A 20,123-nucleotide genomic window follows, 5' to 3' on the forward strand; every position below is an offset into this window, starting at 1 on the left:
AACCACGCTCAGGACAGATAATAAACTCGCTCGAAAGGAAGGACCAGACTCTATAGCCTCTCTGATCTGTAATCTCTGTCCGCAACATCTTTGATGGTGCGTCATCATCAATCAGGACCGTAGATAATTAATACGCTTAGAATATGTCTGTATTCTAGTTCTAATACACGATGGAGAACATTATCCAATATCGGGGATCGTGATGAATAAGTAGATCTTATATTTCATAAATAGTCCTACTCAGGGTATGACGAATCCTCAGTTATCTTTCAGACAGAGTATAAACGCGCGTTCAGAACTTTATAGTTGCCGAACCTATAGATCTGATCGATGAGTTTCCATGGCAATGAAATATTTGTTGATAAATATGGTGGCGGCTTGTAGTTAGTTAGTGTAGCATTTTCACTGAAAGTTTGAAATTAGAGTTTCTTTTAGTGTAGTCTAGTTATGTAGTTTAACAGCATGTTTAAAATCGCCTGGAATTTTCTCTAATAATAAAATGTGGCCACAACGCAGTTCGCTTCTCCAAGCATTATCTGATTCAGAAAGTCTATCAACACGGTCAACACCGTCCAGTTACAGTATATCCAAAGTACAGACTATGATGAAAGTAAGCATTAGTGAAACAAATAAAGGTGTTAAACCACAAAAGGAATTCCTCTCGAAAATTGTAGACAATACGAAACCATCGAGATTAGGGAAATCATGTTCTGAGCTTAAAAATTGTGATGTTAATAATGTTCTTCAAACACTCAAACGATTTGATGAGAAATATTGTCGAAAACCTGTAAAAGAACAGAACATAATTCCAATTCGAACTGACGTTTTATTGCCTGCCTTTCATACAAATAACAAATCTTCATCATCTAACGTGAATTCCAGTATAAAATACTCAGGTAAGGACCTTAGTTTTTCATCATCTCCAAATATTATTCCTCTGAATTCTGGTAAAGATATATCAAACAAAGAATCATTTGATAAGCTGGGGAATCCGTTGACCAAAATAAATAGTTCTAGCCTTGTAGAAGCACACCTAAACTGAAGGAATGGTTTTATTCAACAAGAAGTAGATCACTCCCTGCATATTCTTTACCAGAAATGAAAATATTTCTCTTGAATCCAGTGTCCAATATTCTGATTGTTTAGTATTTTCAGATAACACTACTTCCAAATTAGAAGTTCAGTTAAAAGAAAGGTTAAACTAATCCAAGTCTGTGTGAACTCTTTAAAGGAAGTAAACCATATCCTGAGTTCTGTTGAGCATTTCCAAAGGGAAAGGAATCAAGTTAGAAACAAATCATCTTCAAAAACGCCTGCATGTGGAGAAACAAGATATCAATTCAATACAAAGGAGTCAAAATTGGAAATTCGTGATAAGCTGAACAATAGTTTAGCTGATAACTCTATTCTTGAAAAACTTTGCTTTAAACTGGCTGAAAGTGAGGACAGATTGGTCAGTTACTGTAGTAATTCAGTAGGGAATATATTTACAAGTTCTGAATTGGTGCTTAATCCTCAGATGGGCATGAGTGTCCTTTTAAAAGAACATGCAGATCAAGATTTGTTATCAAGTAATGTCCCTATTTCAGATAAGAACATCAACAGTCACACAGAGCTTGCTAAAGCTAAGAAGGAAACTGAACCAGAAACAGGCCAAGATAATTCAGATGTGTCAGAACTGAGTGATTCAAATGTTTCATCAGTAGGAAGTCACCGGCTTTTCAAACAAATGCCTTATAAAATTCTTACTTTTGAAGACCTTATTGCTGCACAAGAAGTGCAAAACTTGGTAGATGAAACAAATTCAGATATTCAAAGTGGTATAAAAGATTTGAGAGAAAAAGAGGTAATGTCAGCAAAAGAAGGTAGCATTATTAATGATACAAGAAAAGTCATACATTCAGAAGGCAAACAAAACTCTGTATTAGAATCAGAAGATGAAATTAGTGAAGTCATTGAAGAAGAAATTGAAGCAGAGAGCATTGGTTCCTTAACAGAGGACAATAGCACCAGCATCAATGATTCATCATTCAGAACAAATTCATCATATGAACGAATAATGAACCAACTTTCTGATCATTCTGCAAATCAAGATGTAGAAAAACATATTTTCTCAAAGGAACAAAATGTGTCAAGTGGGCAATGTGATATAAGCGATAGGTCTTTGTCTTTACTGCTGATGTCTATCAAATATAAAGAAGAAGCTAGTGATAATGATATTGCCCATTCTTCTTCAGTCAAATCAGAGTCCAGAGATAACATTCCATCAACAGTACATGGAAGTGGTTGCCCTTTAACAGAAGAAACAAGCAATCCTTTGGATTCTCAAGAATTTAGGTTCCTTAGGTCTAATTCTAATAAAACTGACATGAAACCTTTGAAAAATAGAGAATACTGCAGCATTGGAGTTCAGACCGAATCTGACATGATTTATCATCCTATATCACATGCAACAATTGAGACTGAACATTCATCTTCCAGTCAGCCAGTAATGCACTCAAATACTGGAGAATCACGAAGTCTTCAGGAGATTATCCCAGTGTATAGGTACTACTCGAGAACAATGGAATTTCCAGGTTAGTTAAATTTCTTTACCCATTGTTTGAACAGGAGACAAAAATAGCACAGAAATAATACTACAGAATTAAGTCGTTGAGAAGCTAATAGCTGCCCAGTTACTAAACAAATTCCCAGCATTTTATGGAACCCAAATGTTCTTTATTATCTTCACAAGAGCCACGAACTGGTGTGTATCCTGTGTCAGATTAAACCATTCCTTATTCTCCATCCTATTTTTTAAGATCCATTTTAATATTATCCTCTTATCTATGCCTAGATCTTCTTAGTGATCTCTTTGATCATCCTAATAGTACACAGTGGTGAGTACAAATAATGAAAGTTCTCATTATACACCTTTTCTCCAGCCTCCTATTACCTCTTGCTTCATAGGTCCAAATGTCCTCCTTGGCACCTGTTCTCAAACACCCTCTGACTATGCAAATGTTAAATTGAAGTTATCCGTGGCCATGATTAGTTATTATGCCATGAAGACATATGGAGGAGTGGAATTGTAGCTCCACCATTCTTACCCCTGGTGAACCAATCCCAGGTACTCATTGTGTAGGTGATCAGATGATCAGATGGGCCCTAGAGCTGCTCTTGACATTATGGAGAAGAGAGAAATCCCATGTCCCTACAAGCAATCAAACCATAGTTCCTCAGTTGCCCAGCTGGTAGCCTAATTGTGTAATAAGGGAACTCTTCTGGCTCCTACCCTGAGACTGTGTTCTTCCTTTAATGTCATAATTCAAGTTCCACACTCAAACAAATTACTGCTCTGTTTATTTCAATCTTTATGATTTAGATAGCAGAAGGGAAATCTAAAGGTTTTGAACGAATGGTAGAAAATATTCACTGAATTTGACCTGCTCTTTCATTTCTTCATGAATCCAATTTAGATTTGTTAGTGTCATTCCCAAATATCCCAACTTTGCCGCGTGTTTGAAGTATCTGTTGTTTGTCTGTATGTTGTGATCGTGGTCTGCATTCTGGTGATGAGAAATCAAAATGTACTTATTTTTCTCTGAGTTTGCTTCTAGAACAACCTACTTAACTAGCATCCATTAGAACTTCTGTATTTTTTAATTGAATTTATGATGTCCCCCCAATAAATTCATATCATCAGCATGGACAAGAATATATATATATATATATATATATATATATTGCCGAGCAGAGGCGGAACAGTGGAGTTATGCAACCTGCCTCTAGGTACTGGCTTGGTAAACATTTCCATGTATCAGAGAGTGCTATGAAAGCGGTGATGTCATCAACAATAGAGACAGTGTTTTCCATAGCAATAGAGTTATAATTGAATGTGATTAAGAGAACTTGTAACCAAAGTGCTAATAAATCTGATCGTTCAGTCATCCAATCTAGAAGCCATTGTTTTTGTCACACGTTGTTTACACATGACAATATGAAGACAAAAAATTCCGGAAAATGTAAACATCGCTGCCATGATGACAAAAGAGAACACAAGAAGGAGTAATATAGAAGGAGACTCAAACACATCGTTGTTAAATTATTTTAATAAGAATTTGGTTTTTTAACAAATATACCTTTGGACTTAAACGTCTTGAGTGGCAAGAAAGTTTAGAATGCAGCATAGCAGTTCGTATGAATCATTGTATATACCTGAAGTGGTAATAAGGAGTAATAATGAGGGAAATTGAAGCAAGAATAGTTCCATTGGAAGGGAGCCGCTCTTTAGAGAGGACTTGAGCACAAAAGCATAGGAATAGCCATTGTTAGAAGCCATTACCAGGTAAGTACTTAGTGTGTGTACTAGTGATTTGTTAAGTGTGTGGAAATTAGCGATGGCGCTATAATTAAATGGAATTATGGGTTTTATGTTAAAGTGATCAATAAATCCAATCAAATCCAAAGTCCTGTGTGTAGTCACTCCATACTATTTGACAATGCATAGAAAAAAGGTTCCAGATTAAATTAAGAAAACATTTTATGAATATGAACCCAGGATATCTTAGTCAGTGCAGCAACAGGTTGTGTGTTGGACAAGCAAACAAAGTCGATTAACAAATTATTTTACAATTAGTTAATAAAGAATACATCAAGAATATTGTACTTCAGTAGAGAGTATATCAGCTAATTATATGAGTTCTTTGTTGCAGGAAAAGGAACTCCAGTTGATTTGGCATTCAGTGAGATTATAAAGCACCAGATTGAATTAACAAAACACTTTATAAATAGTCAGCAAAGAATGTATCAAGCATATTGTACTTCAGTTGAAAATATGTCGGCTAATTACAAGCCTGTTACTTTAGAGGACACTAAACAGGTAAGCTGTTATCAACTAAATGTTGTTGTCATAAGCAGAATATGAAAAATTACTGTAAATATGTAGCAGTATGCTGTGATGGTAACTGCTTTCATGCCCTGAGACACGTATGCTTGCCCTTATCCTTCTGATTTCTGTTTCCATTGTTCACTGCATGACAGTCTATAGATTCCAGCTCTAGCCTCTGCTTCCTGCTACAAATGCAGTGGGAGTAATCCAAGGAGGACCTCAATTGCTGCTATAGGAGCCATCATCATTGCTCCATTAATACCCAAGCAGGCAGATCTTTGTAGTTTGCTAAATTCACCTTGCATATGTTAAATTTCACCCTAGGCTTCCACACACTGACACAAAGGTAGTTGTGGGTCTTTCATTAAAAGCATATAACCAATACAGCTCCTTTCGCCAAATTCACTAAATTCTCGCAAACATGCCTTAACAGATCCAGAAGTTCATTACCTTATCCAGCTGCTACTTCCAGAGAAGACCCTTGTATAAGTTTAGTCCACAGTACTTAACATCACTGGATAGCTGGAATATGTTGCCAAAGAAGGTTGATTCATTATGTCTCCTTATGCCCCTCTTCTTAGTAAAAGGTATGATTATCTTCTTGTAATGTAAAGGAAGCTGCAGTTTACTAGGAAATGTAAATTAATAGTATTCACATAGATATATGTATATATGTTCCTTTATTTGTATTATTTTGATTTAATGAACTTGTTAATCTTTTTCAGTTCATCCATAATCATTTCAAATACAGGCACAGATTGAGAGAAGAGCTGAATCAGTAGGTATTCTTTCAAACACACACAAAAAAGATAGACAGTTCTTACAGTTTCATCTGATTTGTGAAGCAGAGCATTTTAGTATGTATTTAATAATTAGTCCTTTAATTCTGTTCTTCTTTTTTAATTTCTGGGAGGCCTCTTTCATTTTACATAATTTTTAAATGTTCCTGTAGCTCCCCTCTCTATAATTTTAGCATTTCTATATTTTTAAAACACTCCATATAACTTACTAGTGCTGCATTCAACCTAATATGGTAGTATTTTTCTGTCTAACCCTTCATATGCTAAACTTAACTTTCAAAATAAATTCTTTCATTTATTTGTATAGTTCCATGCTACACGATTTCAATTAACAGTAATCACGGATTATAGGAAACCTTGAGAGTTGGCAGATATTGCAATTAAATTGAAAGTAACAGTGTCTGATAATGTAACTTACTTGAGAGTTCACTAGGTAAATTGTACCTGTGGTTCCTCACAGTAATGTAATAAGTTTTCAGGGTGTGACATCTTTGAATACATGTTATAATATTGACTGCAGTACTGCATTTGTGTCTGTACTCTTCTCAGTAATATTTGATTTTACAGTCTGTTTGTTGATGTTAGTTTTGCACTGGCTAAATCAGGGTAGCTATAATATAAAATCCTTTCATTTATGAGTGTCCTTCCTTAGGTTTTCATATGCTGCTTGGCAGCCATAACAATTTGTCATTACTTAAAATCAACCATGTCCACCTCTGTCTCGTTACTTGATATCCACAATATTATATTTAAGCATCCTGTTACACTCACACAATATATATGAGACAAATTCTGTCTTAAGTGCAACAATTTAATTGTAGTTCAACAACTACAATTAAATTGTTGCACTTAAGATGGAATTTGTCTCATATATACTTGATATCCATTTAATGCCTGAACCAATCACTATGCAGCAACATGGTGGGAAATAATAGAACATCACTCAGTGGGATTGGGGGCACATGGTAGCATAGTTGGTTGAGGCACTATGCTACAAGCCAGAAAGTCGTGGGTTCAAGTCCTGATGAGGTCATTGGATATTTTCAATTGACCTCTTCCTTCCAGCTGCACTGTGGCCGTGGGATCGACTCAGCCTCTAACAGAAATGAGTACCAGGAATTAATTAAATAATTTTCCTGGGGAGTAAAGCGTGGCCAGTGCCTAAGGCTGACAACCTTACCGCCATCTTTGAGCCGATTGTCTAGATAATGTGGGACCCTCAACGGCTCACAACCCTATGGGCCTTCAAGGCCTGTTACAGGGATAGCTTTACTTTTTACTTTACTCAGTGGGATCATATATTCATAAGATTATCAAAATAGATAATCAGTTTCATTATTTCAGTGCAGTTTACTTTAAAAGAAACACAGGTAAAACATAGATACCAAGTTTCAGTGACTCTTCTTATTATTATTCTAATTGCAGTGCAGTTTATGAGTACTTTTGGTGTCTTTTCTCCCTCTTTTTTGTGTCTACTAGAATATGTGTATAGTTTTGGATGTTGGGAACAAGCCACATAACCTGCTGAAAGTTTTCCATTTCGGCAAACGTTGCATTTGTCATATTCAGGGTGAATGCCTTTGGAGGGAGAGTTTCTGAAACCCCTATAGAGATCTGACAGTGACCAGTGAGGGGAAGGTGGAGGCGTAATTGGACAAAATAAGGAGCAGAGTACTATCCAGTAAAGATGAAAAATGTTCAAGAAAAGAGTTAGTGTTATAAACTTTTAGAGATCAGATGGTCAGAAAACAAGGTGATTGAAAGCATTTTAGTGACTCAAAGATTTTGAAAATCGGCAAAAAAAAAATTTAGCTCTTGTTAGGAGAGGAGGTGATGAAACTGTTTTAGCAATCACATGGCTATGAGAAGAGGTATTAAAAAGTTTTAGCACCCATTGTGTTTGTCAGCATGGGCAAGTTCAGCAGTTTGATTATGGTACAGCTGCCATTGAGACACCAGATTGGAGAACAAGCAATCAGCAATAGCTCAGCACTCTCCAGAGACTAAACGCATCAACGACTTCAACAGAATAGAGGTCATGGCCAACATCTGGACCTACCATCCCCACATCATCAAGGGACTGTTTGAAATAAATGAACACCCTCATAGCTTCAACCATGAAGATGGATATAGACTATGATGTGTAATTGTACCAACCGTCTTACAGTGCACACAATTTCACCTTTCTCTTCACTACATGTTTCGGCCCTAATGTGCCATCTTCAGGTGTGGTTTTATTTACATCAAACCATTGCACTGTATGCCATCATGTCTCCTTTATAAAATGATTAAAATGTATATATGTCATGTATAATAATAAAGTTTATATATTAAAACTTTTCAAGATTTATCATCTATACGTCGCACTTCAAATTTCGTGAGTTACATCAATCCTCTCCTATGGGAGTATTCTTTCTATATTCTTGTGTATATTGTGTCCTTCCCTTGTGACTGTGTGCGTTGTATAGACTAAGTGAAGCCTTGCTTCATCTTTTCCTCCAAACCAATCACTCAATCAACTTCAACAAACCACTGAACTTAACCCATAGAAACTGACACAGTGGGTGATAAAACTTTTTCATCACCTCTTTTCCTAAACCCTTGATCACTAAAACATATCTCATCATCTCCTTTCCTAATCCTGTAGTCAGTAAAATTTCTAATCACCTTTTTCCCTAACATTTTGTCGCTAAAACCTTTTTCTTCACCCCTTCCCCTAACCACATATTCATTACAATTTTTTGGTTGCCTCTTTTGCTAATTGCGAAGTGTCTGCTTTCATTAATTCTTTTCCTGGCCATCTGGTTGCTAAAAGGTTTTTCACTGTCTTCTTTCCTCAGCAGTGTGACCACTCCCTATTGGAAAGAGCCCCACTCCTCTGTTTTGTCCAATGACACCTCCACCTCCAACTCATTGCCCAGTGCCATGCCTATATAGGGCTTCCAATCCTACCAAAGACATTCATTCTCAAGATGGTAACTGCAGTGTGCCAAATCACTGGAGATCCCTTAGCATTCTATATGGCTTACTTGAAAGCCAATTATATATTCAAATCCAACTGTGAGAACCTAACTAAAGAACAGGAATCCCATGTCCAGAGTAGAAAATGGAGGGTTTTGGTGGCCTAACCTATGGTCTTATAATATATACTTCACAGTTGGGAATAAATATTCTGTATTTAGAAGATGTATTTATTACATAAAAAATGAGCCAGGACATCTCATTCAGTAAAGCGACTGGTTATGAACTGTACAGTTTGGAGTCAGTTTCTGACAGCAACAGGTTTTCCTCTGCAACAACTTTAAGACTAGCCATCTATCCAGTGGCTAGTAAATGATTTTCCACAGGAGTAAAGCAGCCAGGACATGATGACAAGTTATGCTCCTCCATCTACTGCTGAGCTCAAGAATGCACAAAACCTCAACTCCCTTTATCCTATACACTTCCTTGGCTCTAATCTCATTCACAATGACAGTTTCATTTCTACTACATAAAAGTATAATTAAAATGCAAGTATGCAGTAGAAAAATCTGTGCATTAATAGTGCAATGATAAATGTATATGTTGATTACCAATAAACGTCTGTGATCAATTGTAGTAATTAGAAGTAAACAATTGTTTACATTAAGGATACTGCTACATTTTGGAAATTTTCAATAAATGATTATTATGAAAATGCTACTGTGGTATGTGTACATAATACAACTTCTTGTATGTTTTTCCTCGTTCCTTTAAACATGCTGATAATGGTGTTGCTAAATAACAATAAAAAAGGATAAAACACTAAGGATCTGACAAAAGTCTCTGTCACTGTTTTCATGACTTAAAATCATTGCACCCTGATGTTTAAACTGTTCAAGAATATGTCACTGATTGTCTGAGAGCATTAAGGATAAGAATATTTTTTTAAATTAGTTTTATTGTATGTTTCAATATTTGGCTTATTTTCCAATTCTCTTTAATTTATATTTTTATTACAAAAATTTAGAAACGTGGCAGATGCCTGGCTTGTACCACCCCTACTCCACTGTACCAATGCATACATAGTACAATGTAGCCTAAAATAAAGAAAATTGTTAATGTTTTTATTGTTACTGATAAAGAGGTTATAAGAAACCTGTGTATGGAATTTTGGAGGGGACCAACAGTTTTAAAGTGGAAATTTGAATGACTGGTGCAATAATTTTAGATTCAGTAAGCATAAGCTGTAGAAGGAGGTGTACGAATTCAACCCACCACTGAAGTACATGGGGATGTCAAAATAGAGAGTAAGCCTAATTTTTGTAACAAAATTTAGTTTCAAAGGAAAAATTTGATGATTAGGGACCAACTTCTGTGTCACCAGTGTAACAGGTTTGTGAATTTCTGTTTTATTTTACAAAATACCCTCCACAGTGAAATCTTATATATGCCTATGCTACTCTCCCAGCATGTATCACTCATAGATATTTAAAGGGTCAGTTTCAAATTCACAGAGTAGAAGTGTTTTGTTTCTTACACTTCTTGCATTATGTGTATATTATGTTACCAACTGTGTTTATTAAGTAAGAAACAGCCTTATGAAAATTTTGTTTATTAAATGTTACTGAATGGTGTTTGTGGATTGAAAGGTGCATCACATCTATTCTTTATTCAATGAACTGTTGTCTTCCAATGCTTGTGGTCTGAAACCAGTATATTGAAATTTCTAAGCCCCTTTCTCCAATACATCGCCTACTTTAGCATAATTTTTTTGCCAAGATAATTTAAACAAGGCATTTTATGTGAAAACATGCCAGTTATTGAGGAAAATTAGCGTTATGACCAGCATTTCTAGGTAAGGTAGTAGAATGAAATTTAAGGCATGTATGAAACCAAATGAAATATTTAAGGATGAGAGGTGTTGAAGGACCATATATTTGACATCAGTTTTGCTATTGGTCACTATAAAAGAAACGAAGGCCTGGGCTTCATTAATTAAGCAGCATTCCATGAGGACGTATGGGGGAGTGGAGGTATAGCTTCACCAGTCTTGACCTTGGAATTATATGCAGGTCAACTTAGTATAAAAGTAATTTAACCAGATTTTGTCCTTCATATTGTTTAATTCCAGAATATTCTAGAAAACTGCACACGGGTATCGCCTGGCTTTCTTGCGGGGGGGTGGACGGCCGAAAAATTTTCCATAAGCTAACAAGTATTTAAGACTATTTTCACTAATTTGAAAAATACGTTAATTTTCATTATTAACGTTTGGTGGATTTCCATTTCTTAAATATTAATAGTTTTCCCCCAAATACTGCAGGGCGGTTCCCTCACCTTCGCTAACATTACCAAAATGACAAATGTCGATCTATTCCATCCACACCTACATATTTGGATATATTTGGATTTTCATTTCTCCGCCATAACAGACAAGTGCTGCTCCTTGAGGTAGTTGCAGTAACTTGTGGAGCATCTGTGCCTATTGAGCACCAAACGATACGTACAGGTTGTTTTGCAGGTAGTGCTACCTATATTAAAAGTAAGGAACTAAACTTTTTTTTTTTTTTTTTTTTTTTTTATTTACATAGATTTAGCAATCAGAATTACATTTAATTCTATAAGCTANGAGGATTATATGGCTAGCGGGAATAAGCAGACGATTTCTGCAGTTTGTACGGCTCGGTCGAATAGCAACTGCCTGGGTTTCATTGTTATGAGTGTGGTGTCATTGTTACGATCCCTATAGGTGGTATCCAGTGTCGTGTAGACTTCAAGATTAAACGTAATATCAGTTCGGAAATATATAACTTTATTGTACGAGTTTACAGCTTCAAACTTGGAGAGCATAAGAAACCATTTACTTTCCCCGTTTTTATCTGTCATCTAAATTTGAACACAAAGGTAAGATTAATGCAATCTAAAAATAGTTTTTGTTAAGTTAACTAAGGCACTTTCTTGAATATGTTTGACATATTGTGCATTCTTCCGTGATTAACCGGGAATATAAGGATCAGTTTTCAGGCCAGTAAATTGAATACTGCATGTGAAATAAAAATGATTGTTATTAGAATTAGTAATAATTATTTTAGCGGATGCCGTGATTTAAAATATTGTGCTGTAGGATTCAGTTGTTTGTTACACATACAATATAATTGTAATATATTTGGAATGAGGGAGAACTACTTCAGCAGTGCAAGGAGTGTGTAATTGTACATATTTACAAGAATAGTGATAGTAGTAATTATCGAGACATCATTCATATCAGGTAAAAAAGGAAGGTAAAGCTATCCCTATAACAGGCCGTGGAGACCTATAAGGTTATAAGAAGTCGAGGCTCCCACATTTTCTAGACAGTCGGCTCACAGATGGCGGTAAGATTGTCAGCCTCACGCGCCGGCCGCCCTTTACCCCAGGAAGATTCCTGGTACTCATATCTGTTAGAGACTGAGTCGATCCCAGGGCCATAGTGCTGCTGGAAGGAGAGGAAACTATTGCGGGTCGTCAGTATGAATTTCGGTGTAACAGATCAACTACAGACCAGATATTTTTTGTATTTGTCAGATACTGGAGCAGAAATGGCAGTAAAATGAAACAGTTTATCAGCTATGTACAGAATTTAAGGAAGCCTATGATTCAGCAAGGAGGACGGCATTTTACAGTATTCTCACTGAGTCTGGAATATCCCATAAAGTAATTAGGATAATTAAAACATGTTTAAATGAAACCTGTAGTAAAAAAGGCAAAGTTGCCCCCTTTAACTAATTAAGCATCACGCCATGAAGACGTATAGGGGAGTGGATGTATAGACCCACGTTTTCTTTACCTTGGAACTAGTTGAAAGTGAGTCGTCAGCTTCACGCCCCGGCCGCTTTACCCCCGGGAAAAGAGCCCCCGGTACCCATTGGATAAGAGGCTGGGTGGGCCCCCGAGCCGGTTTTTACTACATGGAGAAGCGAAAATTCTTGACCCTACCGGGTCGTCCAGCCCGTAGCCAGTCGCTATACAGACTGCGCTATCCCGGCCCATGAAACCTGCAATAAAGTATGTATAGGTAAATATTTGACACACAGTGGTCTAAAACCAGGGGATGCATTATCAATGTCCAACTTTAGTCTAGAATACACCATCAGGAAAGCCTGGAAACCAGGAAGGATTGAACTTGAACGGGACAGTTCAGCTGATACAATCGTGTGTCAGTATTCTGGGAACATCATAAGTACGACAAAGAAAAACACACTGACGCTAGTAAGGAGGTTGGTTTAGATGTGGACAGAGAGAAAACTAAGTAACAAGTTGGCCGCGCCATAGCTCAAGCGGTTAGTCGCTGGCTTCTCACCGCGGTGCCCCGGGTTCGATCCCGGGTCTGGTCAAGTGGGATTTGTGGTGGACAAAGTGGCGCTGGGGCGGGTTTTCTCCGAGTACTTCGTTTTCCCCTGCCAATCTTCATTCCACCAAATTCTCCATCATCATAATCACCCGGGGCAGGCTACAATAGGCCAATCAGTGGCCGCCGTGCCGAGTGGAGCCAGTTGGACTCCACCCCCCACTAAGCGATTTTTTTTAAAAAGTAACATGTTTCTGCCTCATCAGTAGAATGCAGATCAGAGTCATAACATAAAGATAACTAACAGATGCTTTGGAGATATAGTATTTTGGAATGGTGTAAAAATATATTAAAATAGACGAAGCTGCGTGTATATATAATTTTGCCTGTAATTTCACACAGCTATGAAACTTGGTCTCTCACATTAAGGGAAGAACATACACGTAAACCGAGGGTATTTGAAAACAGGGTGTTCTTGATATGTGGACCTGAGAGGGATGTGAATAATAGGAGAATGGAGACAACAGCATAAGTTGCTCTCCTCGCCAAATGTTGTTAGAATGATCACATCAAGGGAGATGAAATGGCGAGGTCTTGTAGCATTCATGAGAGAGAAGAAACTTGAATAAAGTGGTAGGAAAACCTGAAGGAAAACCTAAACGCAAATGGAAAGATACATTAACATTAGACATATAGAAATAGGATGGGAGGGTATGGACTGGATTCTTTTAGCTCAGGGTAGGGATCAGGTGGCTATGAACACGGTAATAAACCTCTGAGTTCTAAGAACTTGTGTGAAATACTTGACAAACTGAGCAGCCATTATGCCAGCTCAAGAAGGACTCTGCCTCAGGCAGATAGTTATTGCTCAAACATCGTCTGTAGAACCGATTTTATCAGTTTACTTAGATGTTACACTATTGCATTAATTAGCAACATCTTTTGACACTGTTTGTCGTTTCAGGCTGTTTTCTATTACGGTACATGTTCAACACAAATGAGAAAACTTTTCAGGTACCGATGTACGCGACCAAAACAAGAAAAATTTCCATATCAACAGGTGTCCGGAAACATATAACTTGTGAGTTATTGCCGAAAGAGCACAATTTTTAAAAGTGCTCAAAATGTCCTCCATGAGATTCTATGCACGCCTCGACACATCCCATCATGGACCGCCGCATCCGTTGAAGATGCCAGGGAAGTTGAGTATAGTCTGACAGGCATCCACTATGGGATGGTAAAGTGCCTCTTCATTGTCAACGGGAGCTGCATAGACTAAGGATTTTAGGTGTCCCCACGGATAAAAATGCAGAGGATTCAAATGTGGCGAGCCTAGATGCCATGCAATGGGTCCCTCTCTACCTATCCATTGGTCATTATAGGTTTTATTGAGAACATCTCGTGCAGCACGGCAAAAAAGTGCCGGAGCACCACCATGCATGTCGATATGGATATTTTTTTCTTGTTTTTGTACTTAGAATTCATGCTCAAAATTTGTCCGCATCTCTCAGTTACGAACTGTCTAGAATACTAGTTCTTCTGCACTGTTGAGTCAGTAAGACTGAATAGTTAATGCTACAGTAAACCCCGAAGGCTATGGTTGAAATCGCTGAACTTCAGTTTCTAGCACTTGTTTTCATTTGTTTATTTACCATATCTAGGTAATCCGGACCGTGTATGGTGTGGGGTCTAAGAGAAGGCTTATATAGAATACCAAAAATCCACCCAAATAATATGTAATAAGTGCTAGGAACGTACGTAAATTCAGCAATGTAACTGTGAACTTCGGTTTCAATCAAGATGACGTTCTTCTGCCATGCGACGCCATGTAATTTGATAGATAGTTACCAAAATTCTGGAGAAAGTGTTTGTTTTCATTTTCAGGGTTCTACCCCGAAGATGGAGGCAGCATATTCCCACAAAATGGTTGTACCTGTCTACCAAAGTGCACGGTGTCACACCCAAGAATACTGTAATATTGATACTTATAGCCGCGCCTTGAGAATTGCGCAATTCAATTTGATCTGTTGGCTAAATAACAGAACTAATATTGTGTTTGATCTTAATAGGTCAATTGAAAATAAATTTAAAAGGCGTTTGAAGGTTTAAGTTGTGTTAATACTACGGCCGCGCGGACTAAGGCATGTACAGTCTTTGGCCCCTGAACATTGGGATCCCGAGTTCGAATCCCATTCGGGGCATGGGTGCTTCTACGCATTTCGTTTGTGTTTTAAATAGGCAGATGCCTTGTGATGGACCCGTCTTCCGTCCACGGAATCGTACCAAACGTGTAAAAGATCTGTAGTTTCCAAAGTTAATTCTGAACTGGAGCAGACCATGGAACCTTGCAGCAATTGCTGAAAGAGTTATATGCCTATGCAATAGAAAGCAGTTATTCTTTTCGTTAAACGTATAGCACAATTCAGCCTGAATATGATAAATATTATCAAAGCATGCCGGTAATCACTAGACTAATATCATGTTAAATTAACAGATAAAACCATACTGTGTATTTGTGAGATTAACGGCCGTGTGGAATCGTTGCGCTGACCACGCGACACCTTCTATCCGCTAGAGTTGGCATTAACTTCGCCGACAAGCGGCGGTCGCTCCGTCGGTATAGTTCGCTTGCGGACTAAAGCAACGGAGTTTGTTTTATTTGTTTTTCTCTTGCTTGTATTTGTGAGTTCGTTTCACGTCGTCTCTGAATACTGCGTAATAGTTTACTAAACTCTCCTCATCCGTGTTAAAACCACAATGTGTTTTGTGTGAGATTAATATATTCTACAAATATTGGTACGATAGGCTACAGAACTTTCGTAATCCGGCCGTTTATAATCAAGGACACGATAGGTTATGCATATTATTGGCAATGAGACGGTAGGACCTAACCAGTGCTGCATGTCCTGTCCGTGACATATTTAGTGTTTCTGTGATTTGTAACACTCATGTATTACAGTTCTAACTTTTTATAAATCCAAGGAGTAATGTACGTTCTTTAAAAAGATATCTTTTTGTAAGCAATGGAGCAGAAAGGAAACCAGCTTCGTTCATCAGCCCAATACTGCTTGGTTACAGATTCTGTTGCTTGGCTATGCTAACTTTGTTCCATTCTTAAAGCGTATAAAAATTAATGGGGAGGCCATGCCCATCAATTACGAAATCATTGTACAGATTACAGTTAAATCTGATATAGGGAGTTTACGCCAAAAGTGTCTAGAAAATTTACTTTCGGTTCATATTCATCCGATATAACCCATATATATAGTGTGACGTGGATGACGCAACGAGAAGTGGGGATCGCGTGAACTCTGTGGTCTCGCGAGTGACGTCACATCCCCCCACTCCTTCAATCAGTACGCAACTCTCTGTGGGCGCCCCCCTCTCCCGCGGTGACGTGGCAGAAGAGCGGCTGTGTTGTTACCAAAGGATAACGCAGCAATAAACAGCTCTCGACAGCGTTGCTAGCAACACCTGTAAACACGGCGTCAGGCAACAGCGATACCTATCACGTAACTGTTTTCTGTGTTGTCCGTGCCGAGGCTAAATAAGGAGCAGCGAACACTATTCAGTAGTGAGTGAGTGATTAGTTAGTGAGTATTGAGCCAGTTACTAGTGAATGAATTACTAGTGAATAACGATTAAAGTCAGTTGAATTGTAGCAGTCGCCGAGTCGGGTTGTATCGAGTGCATGGCAGTAACTACAGGAGAAGCATTTGTGATACTGCCGAAGGCAGTAATTGTGAGATTGTAAATTGTGTAATTGTGAGAGCGATTGGAATAAATTCGCTATATCAAATAATGCGTGAAGTGCGAGTATATAAAACTCAAAATTATATAAGTTTTCTTGAAAAGTATTGTTTCCAAATATTGACATCTGCTATAAATACAAACTGCATTATTAGTGCCAGAACTTTTGTTTTCGGTGTCTTTCTGTATGTGCAGTATGTAACGAAATGAAAAGAAAAATTCCTAGTTCTCTGCTGTTTAATCGGCGACGCTTTTAGTGCGTTGAATTGTAGAATGACTGATAAAGGACTAACTGGGAAAATTTTCGAAAAAAGTGGTCATAGCCTAAAAGAGGTACTATCCCCACATTTACTTGGAGGGACTGGCAAAGAACACGGAAAACATGAGTATGGATATTCAGTGACTCGGTCGATATTCGAACCGAGCACTTTCCAAACATAAGTTCTGAGTATTACCTCTAGACCACCCTGTTCGGTAAAATCTGTAATATTGCAGGTTTACTGAAAGCAGTAGAAAGAGAATTAGTAAAGTATAAGTTAAATTGAGCCGCGCCTTAGCTCAAGCGATTAGTCGCTGGCTTCCCAGAGCGGCGGCCCGGGTTCGATCCCGGGTCTGGTCAAGTGGGATTTGTGGTGGACAAAGTGGCGCTGGGGCGGGTTTTTTCTAGTACTTCGGTGTCCCGTGCCAATCTTCATTCCACCAAATTCTCCATCATCATAATCACCCAGGGCAGGCTACAATAGGCCAATCAGTGGCCGCTGTGGGCCAAGTTGGACTCCATCCCAACCAAGCGAATTAAAGAAAAGTTAAATTGTGTAAGATAGGAGGTCGGATGGGACGAAGGTGGCACTGATCCGGTATATAGTTATACTTTTTTTTTTTTGGAAATTAGAACGAGAATCATGAATTAGGGGCACGAGTTTTCATACTTTAATTAATAACAGCAGCAGTTAAGGTGGTGTATATTTTTACTGACAGTGTGTCCTATACAGTATCAGGTGGTCGTAGGTGTTACTGTTCTAAATGCGCATGCCCCAAAGGAAGATAAACTGATGATAAGAACGATAGGGTCTGTGAAGAGCTAAAGCATGTATACGTCTAATTCCCTAAGCACCACATGAAAATTTTGCTAGGATATTCCAATGCCAAAGTAAATGGAGAAGCTATTTGCAAATCGACAATTGGGAATCAGAGTTTACATGAAATTGTTAGTGGTAAATAAGTTAGAGCATTAAATGTTTGCCTTATCCAAAAGTCTTAATATCAAGAACGCATTAGCGTCCATAGTTTATCTTCCCTAAAAATTGCAACACTTTTACATTCTACACTTCAACACTACATGTTTCGGATTCAAACGGCCATCTTCAGGTGTTTTTATGTTACAGATATTTTACTAAAACTGTGTTAAGAACTGCTACACTGTTTTAATTCGTGTTAAAATCACACGTTGTAGTCTTCTTTTTAAGTGAAACGAGGTAAATTCTTTAACATTTCTGTTGCATATTATTCCACCTCACCCGGGGTGAACAATTGCAACGGGATGCTGAAATACAGAATCAAGAACACAGTTTTCCAAGTTTCAGGATTCACAAATACACTTGGACTTGACGAAAAAACACACAGTCAGATTGATCACATGTTTGTAGAGACGGCATTAAAGTGTAAGTGATGTCCGATGTTGCTGATGAACTTCCTGTTTTCAGTAGTTGTTGAGATATTATTAGGAAGTGAATGAAATTTTGATATGATGAGACTCAGTCTCTAGAAGCTAAACGAGGTGGAAAGTAAAAACAGTATCAGGCTAAAATCTCAATTAAATCCTCAATTTTGATGAACTTAGAAGATGGTCGGCTGGGCGCTGGGAGCTATTTGAGAAAGTATCAGAATTTCAGTCAAATACAAACTGAAGTCGAAAAACCCAGCAATCCCGACGATTACGCGCCACCATCAGAACCATTTAGAATCTACGCGTTAGACATGTTCACACTCTTATACACAGGCACTATCTTCATAGAGGTCTGATTCTGGTCAGAGAAAGATTAAAATTTACAGATATAATCGAAGATATATAAAGATACCAAGGAAGCTGGAAAAATCGTTTGGTAAGAATGTAAAGAGGCTGCCTTCCAGAATTTCCTTTTGGTATCGACCAAGAGGACGAGAAATAGGACGACAAAAATGATAATGGAGAGATTAGGACCATCTTGGGAGTCATAGGAACGGGCCTTAGTGGCCTAACCGCACAAAGCTCATGATAAGTACATGTATATGCGCGTTAAGTACCTTAAGTACAGCGCTCTTTTCCCGGAAAGTAAGGAGCCGACAGTGATATATGGAAAGAAATGAGTGATGCTTCAAGTTCTGAACGAGGGTACGACGAAAATTAAGAATTTAATGTAAAACAAAACATTCATCTTCATCAGAAGGCAACTGTACAAATATATGTTCAGACTTGCCAAGTATGTCTTTGTACGCTTGGTCTTGCCATAGTTGGTCTCGTGTGTAGAACTAGGCTTATGTAGACTGTAGAAGTGTTAGTTGTAATTACAACCTGATGATACTGTGACATGTTGACCCCTACCTCCCCAGCGTAACGTAACGCTCGCGTAATAGGCGAGTTCCCTCCCCGCCACTCCCATCCGCGGTGACATCACGCGGTGACTTCACGCGGTGACGTCACACTGTGACGCGGAACTGCTTCCTACTGTGACGTGGAACGTAACAGGCAATCCTGCGGCTATATATGTAAGCTGCAGTGCCGGTACGAGGACAGTTCTAATGTGGTACCAAAGAGTTCTAGTGTGGCTACCGCAGAGTCGTAACGAGGCCATCGCCGAAGATATTTCCGAGCAAGCCTACGAGAGTGTGTTATCAACAGTTCTCCAGTCAGCGGACTACAACCGTGGAGTATAGCAGCCGTCGCGGGAAGAAGATCCGGACGTGTGTGTGATTGTGTGATTGGGAGCGTGTGATACAGTGATAGCTCCCCTACTGTAAACGTGTAGACTACTGAAGACAGAGTGAACTGATTTGCGCATAGGGTTATAAGTCGTGAAACCCCGCAACAGTGTCGACAGACTAATGCGATTAGGGTTATAAAGTGTGAAACCCCGCAACTGTGTGATAATTAATTGTAGCCGTTATTTGTAGATTGTTAAATAAACCAATTAACCATCTCTACGGCGTCTTCAGTAACGAGTAAACACGTTACACTGGTGTCAGAAGTGGGATCAGTAACGCAAGACACGTTACACTGGTGTCAGAAGTGGGATCAGTAACGAAAACACGTTACAATACTTAAGAAAGCGAAATTCTTGTCATATTTTTCAGGTTGTAAGATCTGCCAAAGCAGAAGTTAAATTCTTACTAGATAATACGTCTTAACATTCACAGTCACAATCCTTCATAAACTGTG

The 20,123-nt window shown here is 38.2% G+C and overlaps 2 protein-coding genes across 7 annotated transcripts in view; both read left to right on the top strand.

Moving 5' to 3' along the window:
* Window positions 1-112: 112 nt before the first annotated feature.
* LOC111872925 lies at window positions 113-7,828 on the top strand. 5 transcript variants are annotated; one of them, XM_023867216.2, is made up of 5 exons: window positions 113-896; window positions 1,590-2,576; window positions 4,695-4,861; window positions 5,596-5,648; window positions 7,240-7,670. In XM_023867216.2, exons 1-5 carry the CDS (start codon window positions 500-502, stop codon window positions 7,286-7,288), a joined length of 1,653 nt encoding a protein of 550 aa, XP_023722984.1. In that variant the 5' UTR covers window positions 113-499; the 3' UTR covers window positions 7,289-7,670. The 5 variants fall into 5 exon arrangements, 3 of the variants coding, with proteins under 3 accessions (XP_023722984.1, XP_023722983.1, XP_023722985.1); XM_023867215.2 differs by having other exon boundaries at window positions 114-896; window positions 7,578-7,828; XM_023867217.2 differs by having other exon boundaries at window positions 114-610; window positions 7,578-7,828.
* A 3,438-nt stretch (window positions 7,829-11,266) lies between these two features.
* The window catches only part of LOC111872951, a 101,656-nt gene continuing 92,799 nt past the window's right edge, over window positions 11,267-20,123 (top strand). For both annotated transcript variants that reach the window (XM_023867268.2, XM_023867269.2), the window contains exon 1: window positions 11,267-11,535. The gene's annotated coding sequence lies outside the window, so the exon portion shown is untranslated. The remainder of the gene's footprint in view (window positions 11,536-20,123) is intronic.

Source organism: Cryptotermes secundus, unplaced genomic scaffold (genome assembly GCF_002891405.2).
Source record: "Cryptotermes secundus unplaced genomic scaffold, Csec_1.0 scaffold407, whole genome shotgun sequence".
NCBI classification, from domain to species: domain Eukaryota; kingdom Metazoa; phylum Arthropoda; class Insecta; order Blattodea; family Kalotermitidae; genus Cryptotermes; species Cryptotermes secundus.

Coding starts and splice junctions, on each gene's coding strand:
- LOC111872925 (XM_023867215.2), top strand. CDS start 500: ATGTGGCCACAACGCAGTTCGCTTCTCCAAGCATTATCTGATTCAGAA. Junction 897..1,589: donor TTCCAGTATAAAATACTCAG/GTAAGGACCTTA, acceptor TCCCTATTTCAG/ATAAGAACATCAACAGTCAC. Junction 4,862..5,595: donor CTTTAGAGGACACTAAACAG/GTAAGCTGTTAT, acceptor AATCTTTTTCAG/TTCATCCATAATCATTTCAA.